Below are 19499 nucleotides of genomic sequence, written 5' to 3'. Positions count from 1 at the left end.
TTCAAGCTCTAATTTCTCTTATTTTATTATGATGATCATTTCTTCCTACATAGGTGGGTGTCAACAACATATTTTCATATTTAGAAGAGAAAGTTGGTGATCGGAATTTCGTAAATCGATCTTACCGCAAAGAAGACCGCCTTTGTTTCCGTGACTGCCACCCCGACTCGCGTATCATATCAGTGACATTCTCAGCCCTATTGCGCAATAACACAAAACGAACTGCCCTTCTCTGCACTTTCCATCAATCCTACCTGGTAAGGATTCCACACTGCACAGCAGTAGTCCAGCAGAGGACGGACAAGTGTAATGTAGGCTGTCTCTTTAGTGGGTTTGTCGCATCTTCTAAATGTTCTGCCAACAAAGCACAGTCTTTGTTTCACCTTCCCCACAATATTATCCATGTTCTTTCCAATTTAAGTTGCTCATAATTGTAATTCCTAGGTATTTAGTTCGAATTGACAGCCCTTAGATTTGTGCAATTAGTTGTATACCCAAAATTTATCGGATTTCTCTTAGTACCCATGTGGATGACCTCAATTTTCATTGTTTGATGCCAATTACCACTTTTTCGCACCATACAGAAATTCTATCTAGATCATTTTGTTATTGGAATTGATCATCTGATGATTTTATTAGACGGTAAATTAGTGTCATATGCAAACAATCTAAGGGGACTGCTCAGATTATCACCTAAATCATTTACGTAAATCAGGAACAGCAGAGAGCCTATGACACTACCTTGCGGAATGCCAGATATCACTTCTGTTCTACTCAATGATTTACAGTCTATCACTACGAACTGTGACCTCTCTGAGAGGAAATCACGAATCCAGTCACACAAGTGAAGTGTGTTGTGAATACAGTGAGTAGTAAAGAAGCAGTAAATTAAAACATCATGCACAATGCAGCACTCTCAGTATTTGAATCAATACCACCTGAAATAGCTTTTGGACAGGAATATATTTTTGGATATATAAAAAATCTACTCACCGAGTGGTGGTGGAACACACACATAAAAGAGGGTTTTAATTAGGCATGCTTTTGCAACCAATAGCTCCTCCTTCAGTCATAATGGTTGAAGGGGATGGAAGAGGAGTGAAGAAAACACACTGGAGCGGTCTAGGAAAAGAGATACATTTCGAAAAAGTCACCCAGAAATGTGGTTCAGGGAAGACTTTCTGCACAGGATGAGACGGAAAGACAGACTTTTGGGGACTGCACCGGGCGAGATTTGAAAACCGAGAGCTTAAAGATGGAAGATGGGGTAATATGCAATACAGAGAACATTGCGCACGAGTTAATAAGAGTGAAAAGATAAGTGCATTGTACGTAACAGAGGTGGGGTGGGGCAGTGAAAAGTAGACGGGTAAGAAAATGAAACACGTAGAAAAATAAAATGGCCTGAAGAAAAGAGCAGTTACTGTGAAGAAATGCCGAGATGGAAGACATTAAATTAAGGCTAGGTGGGTGGCGAGAACTCTCTCTGGTGCCGTGTGAAGGGAAGCTGCAACAGTTGTCGCTGTGCCGACAGCCCTCGATGCTGCAGATATCGTCAGACGGTCCACGTCGTATACTTGTCTTGTTGCAAACAACCTGTTTCCTGACTGTGAACATAACATGGCTATACAATCCTGCACGACTGAGGGAACGATGTGTCTGTCCTCTCAGGTGACAGTCTGTCGAGATCCTCCATCGGCTCTAGTACAGATCTCCAAAACTGTCATTTTTGTATTCACACTACAGTTGTGGGATCCCAACCGATGTGAGCTGTAATATTGCTGAATGACACACTACAGACTCTACAAGCCATGAGCCTGCTGCTGTTGTATTCTGACACATCCCAGTTTACATTTCTCCATCTTACTAGAGGTATAATGTGGTATTTTCGCAAATGACATCTAGTGCAATTTCTTAACGAGAAACTCACAGTGTAATATTTCCTTACATAAAGAATGTAGCAAGAGTTACTGCTAAGAATTTTGCGAGATTGCGCTGAAATACCGATTGTCCGCATCTACAAACATTTACTGTATTTACTTGATTATAAGATGAGGCTTTCCCTAAACTCATCATTCCTAAACTGCAGGATCATCTCATCTCATTCACAGATGAAGCTGTTGCTGATGCTGATGCAGTCAGCATTTTCACATTGTTTAGTAGTTCATATAAAGGTCATAATACATTTAGAGATGAAGCTTTGAGGTCACATGCAGGTCAGTTTTGAAGAATTTCGAAGGGCAGAGGAAAGGGGGATGGCAGATGTGTTCTCAGTTCCCATCAAAACCTTCGAAATTGCAATGTATTCTGATAAACAGACAAATAATTGTGATAGCAAATATATAAATTTCACAGTTGTACTATTAGGATGATGATTACAAACAGTGGTATGAGAGAAAACAGGGTTAGAGGCAAGAGAGGTAGAAAAGAAAACAGTCCACATGTTAATGAAAACCATATCTTTTCCTTTATTTTAACTCCTTATCATAAAACCCTGAGTTACCTCAATTTTATTAATTTGACACATACTTAAAATCGCTAGTGTACTTGGGCAGCTTCAAAATAGACCTCTGAAAGAATAAAACTCCATTTATATCTGTTTCAGCACTGATAATTAAGTGTTCAGCCACTACAGGACACGTGGTATTGTGTTTGTACCTGGCCATCGTGTTTTGTTTGAGGTGGTTGCCACTAGGTATCGTCTTAACTGTGTGCAGCTTTAGATACTCAACAATAAAACAAGTGCTTCTCAGCCTTTCTCCTGTATTGTTTACGCAATGCTTTTAAAAAGGATTACTACAGTGATCCTGAGTTTGGCATCGAATTAAAGCAGCTTAGAAAGTGAAGAAGAATGTGACGTTACTTCATTAGAGACTGAAAGTGACGACATTTCGTCAGTCGAGTGACAAGTACGCACCGGTGGTATGAGATAAATATGTCAAATGTGCTCTGGGCAGCTCCTACGAGATTTCTGTTCACAGGAAACCATTGTGCAATACGTGCTTAGAATTGACAGCTACACAGAAACTAAAAAATGATTTCAAGTTTCAGATATTTTAGTCCAAGTCTAGTGCCTGAGTATGCTCGGGATTGTATTATTGGTGATTTTAAAAATTTTGTAACTTATAGTTTTGAGCTCTAAAAGCCATCTTTATATTTCAGTATGTAATGTCCTTCAATATATAATGTTTTCCATTAATATAAAATTATTATTTTTTGGAACATAATTTGAAAAAAAAAAAAAAAAAAAAAATTGTTGATGGGTTCATGCTCCTTGTATTATCAAATATAGACAGTCACAAATGGAATAAGTTTAGAATAGGTACAATGCTCACATTTTAGACAGAAACATTATGTCAATAAAACAGTTTTATATTTACAAAGATGGTGTCTGTTCTTTCGAAAGAACAGATACCATCTTAGTAAATATATAGTTAATGCTCACCGGCCACTTGACCATCTTCATCTTCTGTGTGAATGCACAAACAGTGCCCGAACTCTTACGGGAATCGGCAACGCGCCGCGAGTAATGAGTATAATGGGCGGGGGCACTACGAATGTAGTGCGGGACAATACGTTGAGAATGTGGGTTTCACGGGAGGTGTGTCAGAGATAAATCCCTGCAGTTGCGCTATCCTCTGTGTCCTCGGTGGCTCAGATGGATAGTGTGTTTGCCATGTAAGCAGGAGATCCCGGGTTCGAGTCCCGGTCAGGGCACACATTTTCATCTGTCCCATTGACGTATGTCAATGCCTGTAAGCAGCTAAGGGTGTTCATTTCATTGTAATAAAACAGTTTGTTACTCTGATTAGTCAGGGTATGTTAAAATAAATGTTTCTAAAGAAGCTTCACGGATGAGAAGAGTGCAGGGGTTTGGGGAGATCATCTCATATTCGGGGTTGTCTTATACTTGGGTCGAAACAGTAGTAAACTTTGTACAGATTTGACAATTGTTCCATTCTACCTCTGTGATGTTGCAGTTTTAAAAGCCAGCTGCATATTTTATTTAATGTCACGACTTATGATTCTTTTTTAACTCAATTTCAGTCATGACATTTACGAGTGACACACACAATTCTCAGCTACTTCACCAGTTATGGTTTCATTACTCAGCCAATTACTCTGTTTGCACTACACTGCTTACACTTCGAGATGTTCCAGATGGTCGATCTCCGAGAAGGCCGCAGGCGACAGCTTCCTAGCGCGAGTGATGGAGAGCTGCCGCAAAGAGGGACATCCGCGGCTGATGGCGATTACTGTGTTATCTTCCACGCCACATCCGTATGGTAGACCCAGCACTTTCAGTTCTTGCAGTCCTCCATTCCTTAAAAACACAATCGAGTACACAGTTTATGTTGTGCCACATTATTTTGTCTTTATAATGAAAAAAAATAATAATAATAATAAGAGACAGCAATCTGACTCGTTCTGCTTACAATGACAGGACACACCCTGCTCACCAGTTTTTATAACTTTAGGATGCTAATCAGGTGCCACAAGAATGTAACTCTTTTGAAAGGATATAGGTCACAACACTACATTTTTTGGAAATATCCAAGTCAAATGACCCGAGGTGCTATGTGATTTGGAGCAAGTACAATTTTAGAACACTAAAAAATAAGGAAATTGTAACTATATTAAATTTACAGATATTAAAATCCTAATTTCAATTTGTTTCAGATATGCTCGACTGGTCACAGGCTGTGGAGACACTTGGATATCGAGGTGATCATTATATAGGGTGGGAAAATAAAACCGGCGAGAACACGAGATCAGAGCGACATAGGCAACCTCGATTTGAGCAAAATTTCACCGTCTGGAAGTGCCCGCTGTAGAACAGCAGCCGATCAGCTACAAGCACACAGAAGTGTGTCTGATACGAGGATGTGTCTAGTAGTGTAATTTTGTCAGAATACAGTGCTACTGAACTTGTTAGAATAAAAGTTAATTCAGGCTATCTCTACATTAGAAAAAAAAAGAACATATAGCCTTTACATTTCAGTATTAACAACACTGAATCTTACAGTACCTCATATCAACTATCTTAGTGCAGAATGAGTTTTTCACTCTGCAGCGGAGTGTGAGCTGATATGAAACTTCCTGGCGGATTAAAACTGTTTGCCAGACCGAGACTCGAACTTGGGACCTTTGCCTTTTGCGGGCAAGTGCTCTACCAACTGAGCTACCCAAGCACAACTCACGCCCTGCGAGAGGCAAAGGTCCCGAGTTCGAGTCTCGGTCCAGCACACAGTTTTAATCTATCTTAGTGCAGTGCTGTTTCTGCAGTACCAATTAGTATCTTCACAAATTAATGACATTACAGTACTGTTAGCATAATTGGATTTAGTAGACGACCATTACCCAGTAAACATAACAGAAAATTCACGTGTCGAGTAACTAGCTGTGGATATGAATTATGTTTTACCAAGTTTGACAGATCAGCTGAAACTGTCATCTGCAGCTAATTTAAATAGTAACTGGGCTCTTTAGTGTAAAAGGTAATTATGCTACAGAAAGTTAGTTCAAATGCACACACTTTTCCACGTTCTCATCACCGATCAGCTGTAGTTCCTCAACGATGCAGTTACGACCTACAGTTATTCAGAAATTTTTTGTCAATTCTATGCCCTCTTCTGTGCTCCGAATTGATCAGTCACGTTGTTTTTCTCTGTCTCACATATGACCATATGACCATAATCTCAACCTCCTGGGTATCGATCCATAGCTTAATGTACACTTACATCAATGAGCATTTTTTTAACGACTATCCACTATTACACATTCACCAATTATACTACAATGACTGGACTAAAGTCATGCATCAGCTAAGACATTTTTAACTATGATGGACTGGGGCCCAAAGTTTTGCTTCTATCCTGGGGTCATGATCGCAACAATTCACCACTTTTAGATGAGATCACAACCCCAGGATGGAAGCACAACTTTGGGCCCCAGTCCATCGTAGTTAAAAAAGTCTTACCTGATGCATAACTTTAGTCCAGTCATTGTAGTATAATTGGTGAATGTGTAATAATGGATGTAATTTGTTTAAAAAAATGGTCATTGACGCAAGTGTACATTAAGCTATGGATTGATACCCAGGTAGTTGAGATTATCTTTGCCTCGTAATCACGTTTATCGATGTATTATCATCTTTGGGAATCAGTACTGTACTCGAAAATGGGTTTATAACCCGAAATCTAGGTCGTGCAACAACATTAATAATAAATTGTGAGACAAGGCTAACAACAGTGTTTGTTTAGTTAATTTATGCCATTTATTGATTGACTACATCTTGATAATGCAAGGAGAAATAAACAAACTAAAAGAAATGGTTTCCACTAACTTGCGGTCTGTTTTCTTTTCTACATTTTTCACTTACTAATCTGTCATCTGCAGTATCAGTACTTTTAATCATCATCACGCTAATAACACCATCGCAACATTTATATCTACATTCTCACAAATATTTCACTGTTTCCTCCAAATATGTTGCAATTTCTGATGTGATTACTGGGGGATCTCAGAATACAGCTGTTTTCATCCAAATACATGTAGGATTTTGCAGATGTGAGGATTTTGCAGTGTCTCTCACTTACAAACACACCATCTGCCCACCACTCTCTCATTAGCTACACGGAACAGACAGCTGAAACACATCCTTTCACGCCTGTCATACATCGCGGTGAGCATCGATAACCCTACAGCGTGAAACACACAACTACGCCACTGGCCCCTACACAGACTTACTGTCTGCTGCAGAAATGAATACTACTGCTCTGTGTTTGTCCAGTTTTAAAGACAATTCAGTTCTGAATATGAATGGATTCAGGCAAACTGCAGTTTAAACATGCCAGATGTACATAAAATGACAGAGTACGTGGTACAGATTATCACGGTTGGCAACAGGACATAATTTCCCACGTGCTCACTACTCCACTCCCCACACTCATCCTAGTTCTCCACCAAGCTGTTCCCCCACTAAGGCCGGTATTACACTATCAAATATCTTTGTCCAATATCTTTGTCCAATATCTTTGTCCAATATCTTTGTCAAAGATATTTGATAGTGTAATAGGGACTTTGTCAAATGTCGTCCAATATTTGATCAAATCTAGGGCCTCGCTGTATATTTGATCAAAGAAATCGCTTGTCTTCTGTTCACCGCCATGTGACATGTTACCACATGGAGCGCTAGCATCGCTGCAGCGTTTTGTCGTCTGTAGTATTTTTACAACCATTGCCAGTAAATACAATTGGTGTGTGCGCTGACAACTACAAAATTAACAGAGATGTCTGAAGCTGATGAGGCGCTTTACAAATCGAAGCACCCTGAATACAAAAATAGATTAAGAAGATTGGAGACCTGACCTGACCTGACCTGACCTGACCTAATCTAATCTAACCTAACCCTCTCCTGTAGCAAGGAATCTGAGTGTTACAGTGAGCCTGTCTTCTGCAGATGTAGCAGTACTTAAGTGAATATTGTGCATTGTAATATGAGGATACACTTCACTGAGCACATACAGAAATGTATGCTCATCCATTCTTAAGTAATTGATGTATTTCTTGACGTCCTCCACTATAAGCTCACATAACAAGTTTTGTTGAATGCTTTTATCGTGTCGTCGTAAAACCCACGGCTTCACCCAGATTAGATTAGTTTTTCATTCCATAGATCCGTGCTGAGGAGATCCTCGTGGATGTGGAACATGTTGATTTTTTTTAAGCTGAAATAACAATACTAATAGTATGAATAAATACAATACATCATTTGTTTCTATTAAAAATTTCGCCAATGGAGTAGAAGGAGTTGGCCAGTAGTAAGTCTTTCAGGCTCCTTTTAAACTGATCTTTATTTCTAACTAAATTTTTTATGTTTGCTGGCAAATTATTGAAGATGAGTGTTCCTGGGTAGTGGACCCCTTTTTGAACTAAAGTAAGTGCTTTTAAGTCCTTGTGCAGATCATTTTTGTTACTGGTATTGTATGTATGAACTGAGTTGTTTGTTGGAAAAAAGATATATTATTTACGACAAATTTCATTAAGAAATAAATATACTGAGAGGCAGTAGTTAGTATACCCAGTTCTTTGAAGAGGTTTTTGCAGGAGGTCCGTGAATTTACTCCACAAATAATACGTATTACACGCTTTTGGATTCCGAAAACTTTTGTTTGACTTCAAGATTTACCCCAAAATATTATCCCATATGACATTATGCAATGAAAGTAGGCAAAGTATGCAAGCTTTTTCATTTTTATGTTGCTTATGTCTGCTAACACTCGAATTGCAAATACAGATTTGTTAAGGCCTTTCTGCAGTTCTATGGTGTGCTCCTCCCAACTGAATTTATTATCAAGTTGTAATCCCAGGAATTTAAGACTGTCAACCTCGTATGTATGGTTCCTTTTTTTTCCCCCCCACTTCTTTTTCGCATGTGCACACAATGCAATTGCGGTACGTGCAATTGCTGCGGTTAATAACAAGTTGTTGTCAGCCATCTTGAACTTTGACGAAAAATATGACGACAGTGTAATACCCCTTCTAGCGCTACATCAAAGATCTTTGTCAAATGTATTTGACGGAATATTTGATCACATCTTTGATCAAATCTTTGACAAAGAAATTTGATAGTGTAATACTGGCCTAAGCCTCATGTAGAACTCTGCTTGAGATACTACGAAACACAGACTACAATATCTCCCAGAGTGCAAGTCAGATGTAACAACAATGACAACCACAACCTATACATAAATATAGTTTTCAATTACGATTCGGTCCAATTCTTAAACTATTGCTCATCCCATGACCTATTGATGTCTGTCAGCAGTGTCTCCTGATGAGTCTTGTCACTGTAATTTATTCTTGTGATAACAATTACAGTCAATCTAATATGATTTATTTTGTTAATTAGAAATCTAATTCTCGATTAATTTTCCTCGTTTTTCATCTGAATGTCACCATGTTGTAAAGCTGGTTAAAAGCTGGTAATGTTTTTACCCATACTTCTAATACATGAACAGCAACTGAATTTCTCACTTTCAATGCACTTAATAAATCATTTTAGTCTCTCAAAATCAAATAAAATATTGGTATGGGTTCAGAATCGAGCAATGTTTTTTGAACGATAACATTTCCACTTCTGAATGTTACGTTTACTTAAAAATTAGTATTAATGTTTCTTTCGGGATATCTCAAGACTTTTGACGCAAATATCATTTGCCCGGCCCTGCTCTTCTGAATTCTTCAAAATAAAACTGCACATTACCTCTGCTGGCAAAGCTTCAGCTGTAAATGTAAGATGCCCCCTATGTACTCTGTTAAACAATGACAACCCATTACTGGCCAAAACTCCATCAGATCATTTTTTGCAAACTTTTATACATAAATACGTTACATTGAGTGATTAATTGAATAAAAAGTTGTTTTGAAAATTTTCAGTTTATTAGAACAAAAACTACAGACCGTCCCATTTTTGGGACATTGGCCAATTGTGCTATCCAAATTCACAACCTTAATCTCCATGCATAATATTGTAAAAAGCAACACAAACAATAAATAAAGAATGTGTGGGTGTTGGAGAAAACAATTCCTTTATTCCCACATATATTTAGCAATAACTTAACACTACACACATGAATGAATTGTGTAGACATGAACAGCACGGAATAACTAACAAAAGCTAAGTCAAAGAATAACTATATCACTGCACGTAAATTAACACTTCACGGAACGTTTATGAAGCACTGTACACTTGTAGGGATCGACTGTCAGAAATAGGTCGCTACAAATGTTTTAATATTATTGAATGTCTATTCAGTATGAAATGAAGCAAAACACTTGTCGTGTACACCAACATTGCACCTATCACAAAGTTTTGTTGTTTTTTTCTTGCAGTAAGCACATCTCTTCTGTGTTTTACTTGGCACAATGAAATGATTTCCTGAATCTAGTCGTACATCTGTGCTCACCCGTCCTCCCATCAATTTACTTCCTTGTGATCCTCTGCATTTTGGTACTGATCCTGTTTTCTTTGATAGGTAAAACATCACTATTCTCCGTCGGACATCAAAAAGTGGGAGCTTCCCATTAGAGTTAGCAATTTGGTATGCACGCCATGTGTTTACTACGCAGATATCTATCATATGTGTGAATAATGGCCACCACCATTCCTTTGACATTATCCTTGTCCTATAAAGTGATATCTGCTTGTCCAGTAGATCTAAGCCACCCATATGGCCATTGTATTCTTCAATGAGATGTGGCATTTTAACAGATTTGTGAAACATGTAGTCATAGAATCCACATTCCATTTCTTTTGCCATTCTTTTTGAGTCAATCAGAGGCCATGCATTAGTTCGGATCTCTCTTATTGTTCCTGTAGCTTTCATTTTACCCTTTACGAGTGAGATCAGTGTGTCAACACTGGTGAAAAAGTTGTCAAAGAATAGCTTATAATTCGGATACTCTGATTCTGGAATCATGTTGGTTAGTTCATTTGTTAACTTGCACCTAAAGGCTCCGTTTGTTGTCAGTCTTGCCACAGTATGGTGAAAAATTATAAAGCAAGCCATTGGAACATGTAAGACACCAAATTTTATATCCAAATTTGATAGACTTTCCCCTCAGAAGTATTTTAGCTGAATGTTTGCCATAATAACGTACCATCATTTCATCAATTGAGAGTTCTGAATGAAATACGCCAAATTTACCAAATTCCTTTTTCAGCATTTCAAAGTACAACCTCAGTTTGTACATCTTGTCGTTTCCGTCTATTCTGGAGCTGTCATTGAGATGAATGAATCTCTTTATTTCCCAAAACCTCTTTCTTGACATGGAGTTGAATAATAAAGGAAGACAGACATCAGGAGCCTGTTCCCAGTACATATTCTCATGGGGAAGCTTATGATAACCACTCAGAAGTAGTATGCCAATAAATGATTTTAGTTCTTCTTTGGTTAGCAGAAAATTTATTTTTTTATGTTGGCAAGCATAGATTTTGCTTTGTTCAATAATAGCATCCATTAGTTTCTCACAAAAAACAATCCTCACACACCTGGGGCACTGTCTTATTTGCTAGACATTCCGCATCATAATGTTCATTGCTCTTCCCTGGTTCACTAGTGTTTGTGTACGTTGGTTGACATTTATACCACTTACATTTATATTTTTTTGTAGATAACGTACCACTTTCTGCTCCATCTCCTAATGCTTTCCTTGTTTTGGCTTCTGGAGGTACAATTGTAGCATTAGCTTTATCTCGGCTGGTTATGAGCTCTAAAGTACCGGCAACATCTTGTACAACAGACTCATTGTTCAGTACATTTCTGACAACATCTTCTTCATCTGTTATTACATCTGCATCGGGTGGAATAATCGCCAGTTCTACGTCATCTTCATCGTCACTCTCTTGATGGTTCTCTAGTTCTGCTAGAATTTCTTCAAGTGTAAGTCCACGTGGCATGTTTTTATCCTGTTGGAATCTTAAAATTCGAGTAGAATATGAAAAGAAGCAGATATAAAGAACGTAAAATGCAGTTCTTCTCTGTATAATACATGTATACAAGAATAGGGCACATCAACAATAAACGATAGTGTAACATGCCATTGTCCCATTATTGGGACGCATAAAATATATAGATATTGCACTTACATGAAAAAATCTGAAGTATACTTAAACTTACATGGAGATCCATATGTTCACAATAAACATGCCCATACAACTAAATGACAGCTCATTGTCATCCAGGAACTAACAGCAGACATACAGTGCTGCCAATTGCGAGAACAAAAAAATCGGCAAGTTTATAATTTTCCTGACGTGAAGTACTTAGAAAAAAGTTATTTATTTTACATTTACAGGCATTATAGCAGTTAGTTGAACCTACAGGTGCAACAATAAAGGCTAAAAGCTCCATTGCTTACATAGAAATAAGTAAAATATATGCGTTCCAAAAAGGAACAATGGCCAGTATGGGTTAAAATGTTAATCTCAGCAGCAGCAGTTTAATCTGTGAATATAAGACGATCTTGTATGTTTTGAATGGCAAATTTGGGAAGAAACCTCATCTTATAATCAGGTAAATACAGTAGTTAGCTACTCGGTGGGTCACTCTGTGTGGTTTTTCATTTTTTTTAAAAAAAAAAAAGTTCGTGCCACCTGGATTCTTCCTACCAACATCCACTTTCCTCAGTTCTGCAGGTGGAGACTCTACTTGCAATATATTCTTTGTTCCTGTAAGTCCCCTGGCCCCTCCCTCAGTCAGCCTCTATTCCCTCCAATGCTCTCACTCCAGCCTCACACAAGCTTCTTACCCCTCCAGAGCACCTGCATAGCCGTTTTCCTTCTCTGCTTCTCTCACCTCCTGTTTAAACTGCGTCTCCAACACAATACTGCACACATTCGTAAGAACTCTACGTGTTCGACATACGACTTACGTAAAAGCCAGAGCAGCTGCTCCGGGTGGTACTCGATCGGGGACGGACATCCAGAGTTCCCGCAAATTCCTTAAGCTTCCGACGGTAGTGAACGCCTCTCTGGCTAAGTCACGGGCTATGTCGTACTCGTAGAGTTCCAGACATTCCAAGCTGTCAGCGTATACTGGCAGCAGCGATAAGAGACTCCTGTGTAACAGAAATGGGGCTCGTGAGAATTATTCATCATCTGTCACATTTCGGAAGACCAAACGAACAGTGTACCCTCTATTCCAACTCCAAATTAATGGTCCTTATCCTGTATTTGTAATATTTCCATGTTCAACTGTCACATTTACATCACTTGCCACTGAAATATGACATCATTAATATTATCAACACATTAATTTGCATCGAAAGTATACCCGTGAGTGACAAATTGTATTGCTTTACATGAGACACAATGATGAGTGTCAGGCACTAGGTATTAGCAATTCTGTTGGGTACAAAATAGTGTTTTCAGTGGACAGTTTTTAATGCTCCTAAGGCTTCAACATAAATATTACTTTTTTGACTTTACAAAAGTGAGCATTCAATATTTATGACGTATATGCAACACCTGACAAATTTGTGGCTGCCATCTGTTGACCGCTCCTGCAACTGAGTACCAACTTAAATTATTGTTGATGTATATAGGCAAACGGTCATGAGAATATACAGCCAAAATGAAAATCTTTGTATAAAATATCTTCGTTAATAATACATACAGACCATACAACACAGGTTTTCAAAGCCGGTGTTTAGAAGGGAGAACCGATAGAGGTACTCAAAGTACCCTCCGCCACACACCGTCGGGTGGCTTGCGCAGTACGGATGTAGGTGCAGATGTACCCGAGTCGAAACTTCAACGCCGAAAGGCTGTGCTCGGCATGTAAAACTATTGTTTGACAATTCGTTTCCAACTGTGGAAGGTATCTTCAGAGGTAAATCTATGATTGGTACACTGTTTCACCTAAAAAGTTTTAACTGAAGAAACACATACTTGGTTATTCAAAAAGAAGGAGCAGATTTTAAAAAATTACTTCTCACAAACTACAAACAGTACAAGCACAATTTCAATGATCCTGAGACAGGAAAAGGTTTAGATTTCAATGTTCCAACAGTTATGCACTCATTCAATGTGAGCACCATTTGTTACATCAAAATGAAGTTCTGCCCACAGACCAATGAGCTGGTCTCTATCGAATTCACACCTTCAACAATTTCACATCTTAGAGTGTATTTGTTTAGACCAATGCATAAAAATCTCAGGGCCATAAGGTCTGGTGGCCCAAGAAGGCTGCTGATAAACTGATCACCCACTGCTCGTCCTTCAACCAGCATCCTAGAGTGATGTCATTCAGTGACATTGAACACGGTTGTAGAAGAAGCACGCGCCACTTTATGGGAGGACGACTTTACATGAATCACTTTTAAGTTGAGGGAACAGCCAATTTTCTATCATATCTGGATACATGATTCCTACAACAGTGTTCAATTTTAAATATGGGGAGGGGGGATAGAATGCTTTGTAAACTTTGTTTATGGCAACCGAACAGAAGACTTTCACTTTTGGTGAGTCTCATTTGTGCTGAACTACTACCATAGGATTTTCGCTCCCCCAAAACCTAAATCTAGCATTATGTCAATCAACTGTACCAGAAAGATGAAAAGTGGTTTCATACGAAAAATTTAATTGTTCAGAAAAAAAATATCCTCTTCCATTTCCTCTAGAATTTCTGTGCAAAATTCAAATCTTTTGGTGTGGTCATCAGAATGGAATGCTTGCAACAATTCCGGTGTATACAATTTCTGATGCAGACAGTTTCCTAACTCACCATATCTCTAGTTGAAGGGTCTCAAGTTTATTGTTTGCTCATGTCACAGATTTTCTAGGGTGCCTTTTGTAAGTTGCACAGATACCTTTGACATCTTCACTCTGTGTGCAAGGATGACGCACACTTTTCCATTTGCAGATGCACCCATTTTCTGTGATTTTCAACGGTACTCATACATTTGTTTACCAGCAGGCACTGAGCGAGGTGGCGCAGTGGTTAGACACTGGACTCGCATTCGGGAGGACGACGGTTCAATCCCGCGTCCGGCCATCCTGATTTAGGTTTTCCGTGATTTCCCTAAATCACTCCAGGCCAATGCCGGGATGGTTCCTCTGAAAGGGCACGGCCGACTTCCTTCCCTAATACGATGAGACCGATCCGATGACCACGCTGTCTGGTCTCCTTCCCCAAACAACCAACCAACCAACCAGCAGGCAGCTCTGTCAAATTTTTATCAAAATACATGTTTGACACAAACAATGTGTAGTGCTTCGAGAATTTTAGCGTAAATTCTAGAACCTCTCGGAATTCCGCTGACTCGAACACATGATATTTTAGATGTGAGTGGGGAGAAAGGAACCTCATCTACTACGCGTCACCTGTCTGTGTGTGCAGGTCCGAAGTTTATCGTGAGAAGACTGTAGACATGGCAGATGAGTGGCACCAGCAAGTACTTGTTCAGTCGGTAGACATAAGTCATAATGAAAGCACATGGCAGCACCGAGGAACTTCTGTGTTATTCTGTGCTGTTTTGTAACTGTGACTATTGTTAGTGACGAAAGAACAATTGCGTGGAAAAGATATTTAGTAACTTTTAACACAGACTTGCTAGAGGCAAGACATGGTTACGATTTCTGTCGTCGTTAAACGAACTCTGCAGTAAATGTGTCTTAATTGTGTCTAATTTAAGACAACACGGGTGACTTACAAGAAGTCTAATGTTTATATTGAAAGTGTGGATTTGTTCTTGTGCATGGAGTCCAAATATACTGATGGTGTTGCTGAAAGAGCACAGTTTTAGAAGAGAAGGCCTATTAAAAAAGTTGTCACAAAATGTTAGAACATGGCGACCAGTGAAAAAGGACACAAAAACACGGGAATTTTAAGACCAAAAACCGAGAAAAGTCGATGTTGTATGTTACCATAGCAACTAAACCAAACCGGATAAAGGATTTGCTCCGAGAACCTGGGACATGCTCGAGTATTCAAAAGAGAAAAAATTTGAATTGAGAAATAGTGAAGTTCCAGTGTGTTTCTCTAAGAAGAAATACACCGAGCTCACTTTGACTAAGAAGATCTGGTGCAGGGAGTGGATAGCTCTCACACACACGAGGGGATGCAGACGTGGAAACCAACAACCGACACCACGGCACCAGTTGCTGTTCACTGGGGATGATTACATGTCCGCTCATCGACGCAGCCCAAATTCTATGCCGGGTGAGCGCAAAACAGAACTTTATTGTTTTAATACAACGTGATATAAACTGTTGAATGAACTTTATTAGTGTAGTTATTATAATGAAAGTTAATTTTTAGATGCTCACAAGGTCTAAAGCTTGTTAAATTGTGGATCAGGAGCAGCAAGTTGGGGAAACTCGAGAACCAGTCATGGCTATGAAAATTAGTAAAGAAGGGCCACACTGGTCTTAGATAGTAAATCTAATCAAAGCTCAAAATGCTACTTTAAGTGAAAAAATAGATGCCTAGAGTGAAGCTTTAAGTAAAGAACTAGGCTCAGTAGACTCTAAAATAAATTTGTTGAATGCTGATGTTGATGCACAGAGCAAAGAATTTAGTATTCTATGAGAGGGCGTGGATGTTTTAAAGACTGAATTTGAAACCTTGAATAGTAAAGGAGAGGATTTGAAATTAGACCTAAAGAAAGAATTAACCAATTCCTTGGACATTCATGTAAATCAACTGTTCACTGACTTTAGTCAGAAAGAGAATGATCAATTACAAGATTTAGCAAAAAATTTAGAAATTGATATTGAGGAAAAATGTAATACTGTAGAATCAGAAATCAATGAAAAGTTACCATAATTTGAAAATGTATGCAATGCTAAGTTTAATGCTGTAAAGTAGGGATGGCATACTTTGAAAGAAAGCGTTGATAAGCATAGCGAATTAATGCCTGCCACTCAATCGCAAATTAATGGTGTAAGTACGTGAGTAGACAGTGTAGAAAGAAGCTTCAAAGAGAATATAGCAAGCGCTGATATCATAAATGTAAGTAGTCTGGAGGAACAGATAGAAGAAATTATAGATTGGAAACTCACTGAGAGAATAACATTCAGGAATGCATCGCCTATGGCTTTTTCCGAACTTACTGATACCGGGAAGGGTATAGACGAACTCTGGAAAGAAGTCAAACTTTTCCAGGAACAAGTAGAAAAATGAGGAACTTCACCCTATGTTGTGTTGACTAGTGAAGTGGTGACTGATTTGCAGTGGGGAGACTTTCAAAAGAAGTTTAAAGAGAAATACTGGTCTGCCAATGCACAAGAAAAGTTAATGTCAGATTGATGGGACCCGGGTGGAGTCATATATCCCCCAGGGATGTTAACATTCTGAGTTGACGGGCGGAGTGACGACCGTCAGATCCAGAGTTGTCTTCGTTGTTTCTTCCAAAATAGTTTTCTCACACTGAATTCCCTTCAGATCTTAAACTATTGTCATCTATTCCTAAAATCTTAAACTATCCTACAATCTTATTACATAGAAAACTGGATATTACTACAACTTAGGAGAATCATGGGATACAAAAGAAAGTGATCTCTAGACATGAAATAAACAGAATAAGACTATTATGTCTGTGGAAAATGTAATATAACGTGCCAAACTGAACGACTGTTAGACTGTAGGGTATAATTTTCTATTTTGTACAGAATATTTTATACCTTTTATAAGATGTAATGTACATGGGAGGGTTGGGTATTGTACGAGGGCAGTTCAATAAGTAATGCAACACATTTTTTTTCTGAAACAGGGGTTGTTTTATTCAGCATTGAAATACACCAGGTTATTCCCCAATCTTTTAGCTACACAACACTATTTTTCATCGTAATCTCCATTCAATGCTACGGCCTTACGCCACCTTGAAATGAGGGCCTGTATGCCTGCACGGTACCATTCCACTGGTCGATGTCGGAGCCAACGTAGTACTGCATCAATAACTTCTTCATCATCCGCGTAGTGCGTCCCACGGATTGCGTCCTTCATTGGGCCAAACAGGGAAATCCGAAGGTGCGAGATCGGGGCTGTAGGGTGCATGAGGAAGAACAGTCCACTGAAGTTTTGTGAGCTCCTCTCGGGTGCGAAGACTTGTGCGAGGTCTTGCGTTGTCATGAAGAAGGAGAAGTTCGTTCAGATTTTTGTGCCTACGAACACACTGAAGTCGTTTCTTCAATTTCTGAAGAGTAGCACAATACACTTCAGAGTTGATCGTTTGACCATGGGGAAGGACATCGAACAGAATAACCCCTTCAGCGTCCCAGAAGACTGTAACCGTGACTTTACCGGCTGAGGGTATGGCTTTAAACTTTTTCTTGGTAGGGGAGTGGGTGTGGCGCCACTCCATTGATTGCCGTTTTGTTTCAGGTTCTAAGTGATGAACCCATGTTTCATCGCCTGTAACAATCTTTGACAAGAAATTGTCACCCTCAGCCACATGACGAGCAAGCAATTCCACACAGATGGTTCTCCTTTGCTCTTTATGGTGTTCGGTTAGACAACGAGGGACCCAGCGGGAACAAACCTTTGAATATCCCAACTGGTGAACAATTGTGACAGCACTACCAACAGAGATGTCAAGTTGAGCACTGAGTTGTTTGATGGTGATCCGTCGATCATCTCGAACGACTGTGTTCGCACGCTCCGCCATTGCAGGAGTCACAGCTGTGCACGTGGGTGATCAGACAGTCTTGCTTGACCTTGCGGCGATGATGACACACGCTTTGCCCAACGACTCACTGTGCTTTTGTCCACTGCCAGATCACCGTAGACATTCTGCAAGCGCCTATGAATATCTGAGATGCCCTGGTTTTCCGCCAAAAGAAACTCGATCACTGCCCGTTGTTTGCAACGCACATCCGTTACAGACGCCATTTTAACAGCTCCGTACAGCGCTGCCACCTGTCGGAAGTCAATGAAACTACACGAGACGAAGCGGGAATGTTTGAAAATATTCCACAAGAAATTTCTGGTTTTTTCAACCAAAATTGGCCGAGAAAAAAAATGTGTTGCATTACTTATTGAACTGCCCTCGTAGATAAAAGCGTGGTTTATGAGAACACATAAATCGTGACTAACACAAAACACACACCACACCTTTCAAACAACCCTCACAAACAAATGTGACTTATTCTTTACCATTAGCCGTGTTCATAAGGTTGCTAAGATTTCCTTTGAGGACCTTGAGGGTGAAGGTAGGAATGTCTGTTCTGTAGGAGACGATTTAATACCAAACCTCCTCTGGTATCTCACTCAAGTGTCTGAGGGGTAGGGATCCTGGGGAGGGGAGGTGTAAGGGTTTCCTGTCTTTGGGGATTTCTTCTTTCTCTTCTCCAATCTCAGCAACCATTTCCATTTATTTCCTTTCTTACTTCTCATCTGAGGACCTACCTAATTTTTTCCTCTTTCCATATTCATCTACTTCTATCACAGAAGTCCTTCCTGGTTCCCATGGTTTCCAATAACCTTATCTTCAGATAAGAAGGCTGAAGAATCAGACTACACGAACACACATCTACATACACACAAAATTACATTTATACACAAACATAGTATATAATAAGGATATAGGAGTTGAGAGGTGGAGGAGGACTCCGATGATGTATTATAAAAGCAAATGTGAAGTGTAAAATAGATTTGTAGCTTAACAGAAAATATTTAATTATAGTATACATAGAAATGTATACGAGGGTAATGAACCATGAGGCCTACTCAGAAAGGATAAGAGGGGCGTACCCTGCATTTTGTAAGTATACAGGGCAGGTGCACCTATATGGAGATAGGATGACCTGTGGCCTGAAAAATAGGAATGTTTTATAAAGGGGCATATGTACCAGAAAGGAAAGAGGAAGTGCTCTCGAAGGTCAACCCACATGCAAGGTATAGGTACTGATCCTAGGAGAAGGGGACAGTATTGTGACAGAAGTCACACATTTTATGGGGATTATTCTGGTAAGTTTGAATTCTATGCACAAC

General features: G+C 39.3%; 1 protein-coding gene across 5 annotated transcripts in view; it reads right to left on the bottom strand.

Moving 5' to 3' along the window:
• Positions 1 to 19499, bottom strand: part of LOC126215120 (uncharacterized) — a 167422-nt gene that overhangs the window by 39955 nt on the left and 107968 nt on the right. For 3 of the 5 annotated variants that reach the window (XM_049941774.1, XM_049941777.1, XM_049941775.1), the window contains exons 5-6: positions 12439 to 12624; positions 4145 to 4324 (exon numbers count right to left, since the gene is read on the bottom strand). The exons of 1 other annotated variant lie outside the window; for it this stretch is intronic. In XM_049941774.1, the coding sequence (XP_049797731.1) occupies positions 4145 to 4324; positions 12439 to 12624 (366 nt within the window). The remainder of the gene's footprint in view (positions 1 to 4144; positions 4325 to 12438; positions 12625 to 19499) is intronic. One more of the 5 variants, XM_049941776.1, reaches the window with a different exon arrangement.

This window comes from Schistocerca nitens, chromosome 12, assembly GCF_023898315.1.
Source record: "Schistocerca nitens isolate TAMUIC-IGC-003100 chromosome 12, iqSchNite1.1, whole genome shotgun sequence".
Taxonomy (NCBI): Eukaryota; Metazoa; Arthropoda; class Insecta; order Orthoptera; family Acrididae; genus Schistocerca; species Schistocerca nitens.
This window is presented reverse-complemented; position numbering and strand designations above follow the sequence as displayed.